The sequence below is a fragment of the Pan paniscus genome, chromosome 19, assembly GCF_029289425.2.
Source record: "Pan paniscus chromosome 19, NHGRI_mPanPan1-v2.0_pri, whole genome shotgun sequence".
In the NCBI taxonomy this organism is placed as follows: Eukaryota; Metazoa; Chordata; class Mammalia; order Primates; family Hominidae; genus Pan; species Pan paniscus.
In genome coordinates this window covers 79,593,242-79,604,208 of record NC_073268.2, presented here as the reverse complement: position 1 = coordinate 79,604,208, position 10,967 = coordinate 79,593,242, and the positions used below count along the sequence as shown (strand labels likewise).

At 48.6% G+C, this 10,967-nt stretch overlaps 1 protein-coding gene across 11 annotated transcripts in view; it reads right to left on the bottom strand.

Annotated features, from left to right (window-relative positions):
• Nucleotides 1-3,199: 3,199 nt before the first annotated feature.
• TANC2 (tetratricopeptide repeat, ankyrin repeat and coiled-coil containing 2) overlaps nt 3,200-10,967 on the bottom strand; it is a 471,869-nt gene continuing 464,101 nt past the window's right edge. For all 11 annotated transcript variants that reach the window (XM_034942670.3, XM_034942673.4, XM_008963747.5 and 8 more), the window contains one exon: nt 3,200-10,897. In XM_034942670.3, the coding sequence (XP_034798561.1) occupies nt 8,941-10,897 (1,957 nt within the window). In that variant the 3' untranslated portion in view covers nt 3,200-8,940. The remainder of the gene's footprint in view (nt 10,898-10,967) is intronic.

Below are 10,967 nucleotides of genomic sequence, written 5' to 3'. Positions count from 1 at the left end.
TCTCCATGTTGGTGAGGCTGGTCTCGAACTCCCTACCTCAGGTGATCCACCCGCCTTGGCCTCCCAAAGTGCTGGGATTACAGGTGTGAGCCACCACGCCCAGCTGAGTGTGGACCTTTATTTACTGAAAAGCATTCAAAGCACATGGCTTGATACATGTCACAAACTGGTTCCTCAGTCAGCATCTCATTTCTGTTTTGGTTTTTTTTTTTTTTTTGCACCAGCCTCTGAATCTTATGGGTCTCTGTGAATATTGAAGTGATCCCAGTCACCAAGGGATGATGCCTCCCTCTCCAGCCAGCCACTTCACCTCTTTACGAATCTCCGGCTGGATAATAGCAGGGACCTCATTTTCTTACTGGGGTCCCAAAGCGACTCCTCTTGACTGTGGCATAGAGTTATTTCTCCCAACAAGCACGCGGCATTTCCCAAGCCATCCTCCCGGACCCAGCGCCTGCACTCCGTGGGGCGCCATTCGGGTTGCTTGCTCTTTTCAGACCATCCCTTCTGAGAGAGGAGGCAGCGTGGTGGAGGGAAGAGCTGTCAGTGTGGCTGATTCAGAGGCCTACCTGTGCCTCTGTGACCCTGAACAACTTCAGCTCTCAGGATCTGCTTCTGCATTTGTTTTGGAGACAGCAGTGTCGTCTGTCGAGGTGTGAGGAATACATTAGGGAACACATGTGAAGTCCCTATCAATCAGTGTCTGGGACACAATGGACCTCCCAAGAGGATGGCCTGTTAGAATGGACTCTGAGCACCTTCTCTTCTATGTGGGCCCTCTCTTTATCACAGGGCCTTCCAGACATGATACCTGTTATCAGTGCCCCATCTTATTCCTGAGAATGGAATAACTCAGCTGCCAAGACTCCAAGCTCCTCCAACTTGTTTTTAAAGCTGAAAGAGGGTGACTCCATTCCCCGCTGGTTCGCCTACCCATTCCCAGCCGACCGCAGGGGAGTTTGGCCACCATGTGCACGTGCGTACTGTGTCTGCCTGCAGTTACCAAAAGGTACCCATGAGCAGATATCCAGGGGAAGAAAGTCTGACTTAGTGCTTTGGAGGATCTACACAGACTTCTGCTGACTTTGCTGTTTGCTTCTACTCTGAGTAGCTTTTTATTAAGGTTGAGGGTAAATTCTTTTTAAGAAGTATTAATAGTTTTTTAAAATGAATCACTCCTTTTCCTTTCCTCCAATGTCCCAGGACTTCTTAAAAAGCTGGGGGTTTGGCCAGGTGTGGTGGCTTATGCCTGTAATCCCAGCACTTTGAGAGGCCAAGGCAGGAGGACAGCTTGAGGCCAGGAGTTCGAGACCAGCCTGGGCAACATAACAAGACTCCATCTCTGCAAAACAAAACAAAAGTTAGCAGGGCGTGGTGGCATGCACTGTGGTCCCAGGTACTTGGGAGGCTGAGGCGGGTGGGTCACTTGAGCTCAGGAGGTTGAGGCTGCAGTGAGCTGTGATCACACCACTGCACTCCAGCCTGGGTGACAGAGTGAGACTCCATCTAAAAACAAAACAAAACAAAACATCTAGGTCGGGCACAGTGGCTTATGCCTGTAATTCCAGCACTTTGGGAGGCTGAGGTAGGTGGATCACTTGAGGTCAAGAGTTTGAGACCAGCCTTGGCAACATGGCGAAACCCTGTCTCTACTAAAAATACAAAAATTAGCTGGGCATGGTGGCGGGTGCCTGTAATTCCAGCTACTAGGGAGGCTGAGGCAGGAAAATTGTTTGAACCTGGGAGGAGGAGGTTGCAGTGAGCCGGGCTCACGCCATTGCACTCTAGCCTGGGTGACAGAGACTCTGTCTCAAAAAAAAAAAAAAAAAGAAAGAAAAAATATATAAATTAAAAAGCTGGGGCTTTGCCAATGACTTTTTTTTTTTTTTTTGAGATGGACCCTCGCTGTGTCACCCAGGCTGGAGTAGAGTGGCACGATCTCGGCTCACTGCAAGCTCTGCCTCCTGGGTTCATGCCATTCTCTTGCCTCAGCCTCCCGAGTAGCTGGGACTACAGGTGACTGCCACCACGCCCGGCTAATTTTTTGTATTTTGTTTAGTACAGACGGGGTTTCACCGTGTTAGCCAGGATGGTCTCGATCTCCTGACCTCGTGATCCGCCCGCCTCGGCCTCCCAAAGTGCTGAGATTACAGGCGTGAGCCACCGCACCCGGCCCCGACTTACCCATTTTTTAATGAAATAACTGGAGCAGCCCAGGAATGGTTTTGAGATTGAGCAGGTGGCTGCTGCCAGAGTCCCCTCTTCTCTTTGAAGGCAACTGTGGCGTCTAGGCTGGGCTGTGTGTTGCCTGCAGTTTGTCTGCTTCCCTAGGCTTTGGGAAATGCAGGTATGCACAGCAGGAATGTTTGTTTAGCACAAATCTGATGTCAAGAGGAAGTGGTCTCCCTCCTCGCTTGTCCCTGAAGTAAACACAGAGGTAGCAGTTAAACAGGAAAGGCTGCAGGCTCAGTGCTGCTCCCCCTCTTCCCCACTCCCTTTTAGAAGGTATTGAGTCTCCAGCCAGTTGCAGGAAACCTGCCACTTTTCCATTCACAATGCAGCTGCCTAGCTCTCTATATGGTGAGGACTGGAGTTCGACCAGATTTCTGATGAAAAGACAAAGCCCCTGGAAGCAGTGGGCCTCCAGTTGTGACGAAGCCCTTAGGTCTGCAGTGGGAGCTGTGCCCTCTGCTCGCTACCCTCTCAGCATGCAGCCTCTAAACACAGCCACTCAAGCTGGCAGCCCACCTCAGCCTTGGCTTTGGTAGGGTGGCTGGATTGGGTGCAGCTTCAGCTACAAAATGAAACAAGAGCTCAGTGCTCCCTGGGTATAGCTAGAGAGAAACCTCTTCCAATGAAGAAAAAGCCCCCCATTCTCAACAAATGTCACAAGCCTGTGCTGACAGCTCCTTAGAACGGCGTCTCTTGTCCACAGCTCTCTTGAGGGCCGACCACAGTGTCCAACTCTGAGGAGAGGAGGTGCTCAATAACGTGACCGAGCAAATAAATGCACAAAGGGGTGGCTCTGAATGTCCCACAAGAGACCAAGCAAATCATCGGGAATTTGGCCTTAGCCCTAACCTGCCCAATTCCTCCTGAGGGAGGGTGCCCCCATCACTGCATCCTCAGGAGGGTAAGCTTAAAAGCCAGCTCCCTGAAGAGGCTGTAATGGAAGGAGAAAAGCATCACAACACCATGGTTTTCCAAGTGTTAGCCATTTATAAATAAGTACATTTGCTTTCATACATACAGTTCATTGTACAGATGACAATCTGTATACATGGGGCAGGAAAATGCATTCATTTGAACTTTTCACATCTATCTCACACAGCTCACATGTACAGACAATAAAACTGCTCAAGCAAGTACAGCAAAGGAAAATGTCTTTCCTTATACACAGGGGTAGATGCCTCTGTGGGGTGTGGGGCATCCCCACTGCACGGCTTCACAACTGTGTGGTGTTCAATATATCAGGAGAGAGAACAAACATGCATTGGATAATATACTGTACAGAGAAAGTCCTTTACATCTGAGTCATAGAAAACCTAAAGGAAAACTAAGTGCATTAAAGCTTTTTCCAGCAAGTGTCTTGAAAGGACAGCAAAGAGGAGGAAGAATCAAAATCATATTAGTACAAATCACTCTTTAATTGTAGACTGTACATGTCTGTACTAATTAAAATCATCTTGGATTTGGAGGAGACAGAACAGAGACAAAGATGCTGTGCTAGATGGAAAGGAGGCCACGCCTGAAAAGGCACCTGCCCTGAGCCTGATGAGGAACTGGCCTCACTCAGCAGGAATCAGCCAAAGGAAACAAAAAACAAAACAAAACCAGAACAGGAAGTGTAACTTACAGGATTTCCAAAATCACCTGTGAATGAAGTGGAGATCTGGAGCCGGCATCTCTTAACTTTTTTTTTTTCCCCCCAGTAAATTGGTATGCAATAAGGCAGGTACATTCAAGTACTGAATTTTCCAGAATTAACTCTTGTCTGGCGCTGGGGACCAAAGGGATTGAGTTGAGCCCCCTCTAACCAGACTTTCTGGTTAGCGATTAGCAAAAGAAAAATTCAGCCAGCAAGTGCTACAAAAACAAAGCAGCTAGGGCACTTCCGTTCCACAGAGTAGGTCTACCTGGAAAAATGAGCGCGGCGCTGGCCTGATCTCTACGCATCCAGCGGCAGCCTGGCAAGTCAGCTCAGCGTCGGTATCAGAGTCAGCAGGAGGCAATGAGATGATGGGGTGAGGAAACATGAAAGTAACACTTGATTTTTGGTGTCCAATTATGCGTTCATTTGGTACTGACTTTCAAAGCTCTGACTGTGGCCACCATGTGGCCACAAGCATCTCAGGGTGGCTCACCTGCTGTGAGGCTTTGGACACCGAAATGAAGGTTACCAACACTTCAGCCCTTGAGTGGTCTGTATGACAAAAGGAGTTGATGAAAACCCAGTGATTATTCAAGTAGCTCTGCACAGTGGCTCCACCAGCCCCATTGTGCTTGTGTCCAGGCCCCCAGCCAGCCACCTTTTCTTGGGAGCAGCCAGAGCTGAGTTCAAGGCATTGCATGGTGAAGGGTTCCATGACACGTCTTTGCAGGTAGCTCTTGCCCCTAAGCCCTTTGTTCATTGTTGTTAGTCATGGTAGATGGTCGGTCTGGAATTCCTAGAGGAAGAGGAGAAAGAGCTGCACCTCCCAGTGAGCAAGCAGCAGGACCGCACAGCCCTCGGTGTGGAGGCAGCAGCCGGCTGCCTTTGCAGGTCGGTTTCTTGAGAAATGGGCAGCCCAGGAACAGACAGGCAGGGTGTGCGAGGCTGCTGGGCACTGGGAGCATCAAGAGGAGGCTGGGCACAGGGGCGGGCACCTCTTGCCCCCTGGGATAGCCTGTTCCATTTTGTGGCAAAGATTCAGTGAGCACTGGTTTTGTCCAAGGCATTTCTGCAGTAGAAAAATAACTCTCTCTGAATCAAACCACCCAACTGTGACGCTTCTGGAGTTATAAAAGCTGGAGGCTGAGAGGAACTGAGAGGAGGGAGGCTCATGGGGAAGAAGGGGCTTCTCCAGGTACCCATCCCTCTACCAGAGCAAGGGAGCTCTGGTCAACCTTCTTCCAGCCTCTGCCTGGCTGAAGTCCAAAGCATGTAGTGTTCAAAGAGTTCGTCTTGCACAACTGGCACAGGTGCACGAAGACCCCTTCCAGGCCTCTGTTGCCTTCTCCTGAACCTCTGAGCCCGCTTGCCTGTTGCCCTGGAAGCAGCTCCTCTCTCCCGAGGGGATGCCGCTGTTCTTTGCTACAAAACAAGCGCAGTGCAGAGCCACAGTGACACCTAGTGGTAAACTATGGTGAAGCACAAGTGACATCCACATAGCCCCACTGTATGTGACTAAAATCTAAGGAAAAATACTTATGGATATTAAATTAGATACTGATTAATTTTTAATTTTTTCTATTGGGTACATCTCTGGAATATAAAAATACCAATATTTAGAGAGGGGCTCATAAGCTACTATACAATATAAGGACTGAGAATACCTTTCTCTAAGCTGTTCTGTTTACAATAATTTAGGAAAAGTGTTTAATAATCCAGGCTTAACTACATTAGCAAACTTGTATATCTGGACAACGACCTGGGGTACTGTACATGATTCTAATTAGTGGAATTTTCCTGAGCCATCGAGTTTAAGTTATACACATCTAAAAAGAGGGGCACATGGGGGAGGAGCGAGAAGGGTTTGTGCTCTATTAACTTGGGACTTTAATAGTGCACGTCTGCAACCCGGACAAGATACAACAGCAGATACAAAATGGTCTCCATTTTGTCATGCCAAATTCTCATGTTACACAGGTTTTCCCTTTACTTTGTAAATAAACATTAATTGTTAATTGTTAATTGTGTGCCTTACTGATCCAGTAGATAAAGTAACCGTGTCTCAGGAGTCCCTAAGAACATTGCTGGAAAAGCACTTTAAAATCACTGCAAATATTTTTCATATTAAAAAATTCTTAATCTTTTTGATGCTTATATACAAGTTATTTCTTGTGCTATAAATGTTGTGATCCACTGCTTGATGTCTTTCCTTTCCTTTTTTCTTGAAAAATACACTAAAAGACAAGAGCGGTTCTGCTATTTTCTAATGAAGACATTACTCACACTTAAATATCCAGTACTTCAGTTACAAATTCAAACAGTAAAGTGCACCCATTTATAGACATGATGTGATAGAAACCCATTAGTGCAAGAATCCTGGGCCAATGGAACATACAACTTGGTGAGAAACCTATTAAACTGAAGTTTGTCACCTCTGTCCTCCATTTCAGGGTGATATGAATTGAGTAAGTTTCATCTGAAACATTTCCTCCCACCTGAAGCCAGACATGGACTCAGCGAGTGTTTGCTGCTGGGGAAGGGGCAGCTCTGAAATACAGTACTCGGATCATTCCATGGCAGTGAAATAGCAAACAGGGCACAGGGCACAGGCAGTCTGCTTGTAAGGAAAGACGTCTCCTGCCCCAACAAGCTCTGGTTGGCATATTCTAGTCAAAAACAACAGGCATGCAGCAGTGATACCTACTCCCTCTTATGATGGCCAAAAAGAATGGCATTTTGACTGTTGACATTTTAGGTGTTTTGCCCATAGGGTATAGGCCCTAAATCTCCTTTTTGTCCTGGAAAACTGAGAGACCCTGGGGAGAAGCAGCATCAGCGGCATGTTTGTAAAGCTACAGGACCTGCTCATTCGCCTGGACAGGTGAGTGTGGGTGGTGTGTGGCGTTCCAAATGAGCAGGAGCACTTTTCTAACAGACACTGAGAAATTCTTCAAAATGCAGTGGCTCCTCAGCGAGAGGCGGTTGTAAGGAGTAAGATGTAAAGATGCCAGCAGTGCTGAGACCTGGCCAAAAAGCAATCTGAGAGGCCACTGGGCTCCTGGCTAGAGGTTGCCGCTAGAGCTACACATTTCATCTTCCTGATGTGAGAGAGAGGGGTATAGAGATGGAGAGAGGACGCTGATGCCTACCCTGGTCTAGCTGAGAAGGCGTCGCTGATGCCCACCCTGGTCTAGCTGAGAAAGCAGTCCTTAGGTATCAGGGAGGGTGGAAAGAGGCTGGGGCTTGAGTTAGTCCCGCTATTTGCTTTCAGCACAGAGACAAGTCCTGGCCTGTTTTAGGTTTGGGGGTGGAGAGGTCCGTCCATTTCGCAGAATCTAAATTAGTAAAGAAATGCTTCTGATCTCAGGTTCATGCTCCCTGTGTCTTAATGATCCCTTCAAAGGGCACTTACTTACTTACTTACCAGACACATGGGACTGGTCGCAGCCAGATTTTTATTCAGGAAACTGCCCTTCCTGCAGCCCTTCCCTAACAGAGCAGAATGATTCCTAATAACAGAGAACGAATGCTCCGTTGTTTCGTTTCAGTTGCTTAGTTGAGTTGTTTAGTTGTAAGAGCTGATGTACAGCCAGTGCCAGGCCTGTGCCGAGGCTTTGGTTCCAATGTTCTTGCTATCCACTCAATAGTGGCCTCGCTCACTCAAAGGTCAGCCTACCAAATGACCACGAGACCTAGAAGATGTGTACAGTGACCAGATCAGAAGCTTGCTGTCTATCTCATGCCCCCACCCAGGGCTACAAAACAGGGCTGAAAGGGGTCTTTCTTCACCCTGAAACAGTTTTTGCTGCGTCTGACTTTAAAATATCACACTCTCATAAATACTCCTAGAAAAAGAAAAGAAACAGTTCCTGTAATAATAGATAATCAAACTATAGATCTCAAAATGGAAGTAGACAACAACGGGCATGACCCTGGGTGGAAATATTGGGACTCAGTCTCATGGTCCCAAGAGATTCCAATCTGCTTCTGAAAGAAACGATTTCTGTATGACACCATCTGGGTTTACAGAAAGAGGGCCACTAGAACAAAATCTGGCTGTAGGTGAAGATCCAACTAACGGGATTGTCACACCAGCCAGCCTTCGGTTAGAGTTTCCTTTTAGTGGAGTATGACACTCAGTGATGTATCAGGATCTAAAAAGTAGATGTCTCCAGAACAGACTTCCTATAGCCTTTCACTGAGAATCCAGAACAATCTTTTTTGTTTTTCTATGTATTCATTCCCTCCCCCACCCTGGAAAAGCAGCAGCTTTTAGTGGTTAATTGTCGGCTAAAAATCTAGAGAATAACTCTCAGTGAATTCTCTTAATAGCCACAATTCTCATCTAATTTCCTTGGCTAACTGCAATATTTAAAGGGCTGGCTGTTTTTGACATGTTCCTACAATGCCTCTTGGAAAATCAATGTAGTGACATTTTACATAATTATATTGGGGTTTTCTTCCAATTTAGCACTTAATTCTTCTCTCTCTGATCCTTTTACCCCCTAGGAAGACCAGCAATAATCCTAATGCACACTGTAGACCTGGTGGCTGCAGGGCGCTGGCGGTCAGGGGAGGGGCCACAGCATGAGAATGCGCTGCGGCTGGCTGTGTGGGTGACACTGGCTAAGAATGCAAAGGCAAAGGGGCATCGCACTCTTTCTAAAGTTTCTAGAAGAAAACGAACAAGAACACCTTATTTTTTAAAAAAGGAAAAAGACAATTACACAACAAGAACATCAGTGAAAGCGATTGTCTCCTGGAAAAAGCTGACCAGTGTGTCTGATCTCCCTGGGTTAAAGCACACGGCACGAAAATCTCCTCGTTGGCATCTGAAGAGAGGGAGAGAGCATGTGGCTGGGCACAGACAAGAGAAACTGAAGTCCTGGCTCCCGGGAGGCCGCTTCCCAGTCGGCTGCATGCAAAGGATTTCAGCATGTGGGCTGCCACCTCTGAACACCACACAGAAACTACATGAGAAATTAAGCCAGAGAACTACCTCGAATGTGGAAACCAAGCCTGAAAATGTGCAGTGAAAACATATGGGTCTCACTCCAACAAAACGTCTTTTAAACATTAGACTCCACAAACGGTCTCTTTGGTTTGATAGGGGATGTCTGCCCTTGCCGAGAGTCTCGGGACAGCTGCCTGTACAGGTTGTCCTGGTATGCCTGAGCCACAGGTAGAGTCCGAGCTACCTTCACATCGGGATAGGAGGAGGCCTGGCTGACTCGCTCCAAGAGGTCTCCACGAGACCCGTTAGCCAGCATCCCATGGGGGCTGTAATAATCGTCCTCCAGCAAATGGCCATTCTGTGCATTGTTGGTTTTGTTATAAAAGGCAATGTTGCTGATGGATGATGGTGGACTGAAGGACTCAGGCTGAGGCAGGTTGCCTGGAGACGTGGGACTGAGGACGGTGTCCACAGATGACACTGCCCAGGTCCGATTCTGCTGGTGGAGGTGGGGGTACTGCTGAGTCCGTGCTGTTTTATCTATGATCCCCATGAATGGTGTGGTCCTGGATCGGGTGGGCTCACTGGGGTAACCTCCTTGAGTTGGAGACACTGGCGACAGCTCGTCACATGACCTCTCATATGCAGGTTTCAGTGGGATCTCCATTTGCTGGATGGAAGAAGATGGCCGGAAGGTCGGAGTTAGGTTGGAGGTGGAGGAGATACTATTGCTAGATGGAGAGAAGCGAAGGCCTACACTTTGGGAATGCAGCAACGGCCTGGGAGTTGGCGGGTGCGGTTTGATTTCGTTAGGGTTGACACTGATAGGTCTTCTGATTAAATGCGACACATCAGGGGAACCTAGTTGGCTGGAGGAGCGCTCCAGATCTAGTTTTGAGTGACAGACTGGGTAATAGGATGCTGACTGGCTGCGTCCGATCTGTGGTGTCTGGCTGTATCTCACGCCACCTCGGTATGCTGAGGAAGGTCGCTGTGGAAGATCCTCTTTGGTCAATCCTCCATGCTGACAGATGGCGCCTGCACTCAGGCTGGCTTGGACATGCTGCACCGGCCTCCCATCCCCTACGATTCCCCCAATTGACCCTTGATAAACCAACCGGCTCTGGCTGACTCCTATGTCTCCTTGTGAAGACTGGTATTTACTGGCCATTGAATGGGCTACTTGGCCATAGGCTCCTGTGGGGATGACGGTGCTTGAATGGACGGCTGGGCTGGGCTGGTTACTTCTCACAATCTGGGCCTTGGCAGGCTGTAGCCTGAGCCCTTGCTGGGGAACTGCCACAGGGAGCTGAGGCATCTGGTAGGGCCGCTGGGCCATTTTGGATAATGGAGATTTGGGTCTGCCAGGAAGCTGACTGACGTTTGTTTCCTGCTGATAGCGCACGGGTGAACCAGACTGGGATCTATAGACACTCATACTTTCAGCTGGAGGGCTGGCCCGATACTGAGGGCCTCTCCGGAGAGGGGAAGGGGGAGGGCTTGGGTATTCTTTGCCCTGTCCTCCCACAGGAGGGGGGCTGAAACGGTAAGATCCTCCCTGATGAGCCGGGGAAGTGTGTGGTGGGCTAGGCCTGTAATGTGAATTCTGATGAGTTGGAGAAAGGGCAGGTGAGGTGGACTGATAGGTCTGTCTAGTGGGAGAGCCTACAGAACTACTGGACCGGAAGTCAAAAACCTGATGAGAGCCAAGAGGTGAGCTGGAGATGTAGGCTGAGTCCCGATGCGGGGGAGAGGAGGGTGGGCTCTGGATGACCGGGAGCCCCTGGCTGGGCCGGGCCTCTGTCTGGAGGCCAATGGAAACATTTTCAACATCCTGTTCCAGGTACTCCTCCTCGAATATATCCTGTACAGAGTATATGTCTTCATGCTGTGGCTCAGGTTCTGCTTCTTCCGGCAACTGCTGCTGAGGCTGCGGTGGCGGCGGTGGCTGCTGTGGCTGCTGCATCTGTCTACACTCTTCTTCCACTCTCAGCAGAAGTCTCTGGATCTCACGGTTGTTGGGACACAGCTTGATGGCCTCGTTCAGGTCCTCTAAGGCTGCTGCGAACTGTCTGCTTGACAAAATGTGAACACAGGAACTGGAGTTATTCTGAATCCAGAGAAATCACCAAGAGCTGAGAA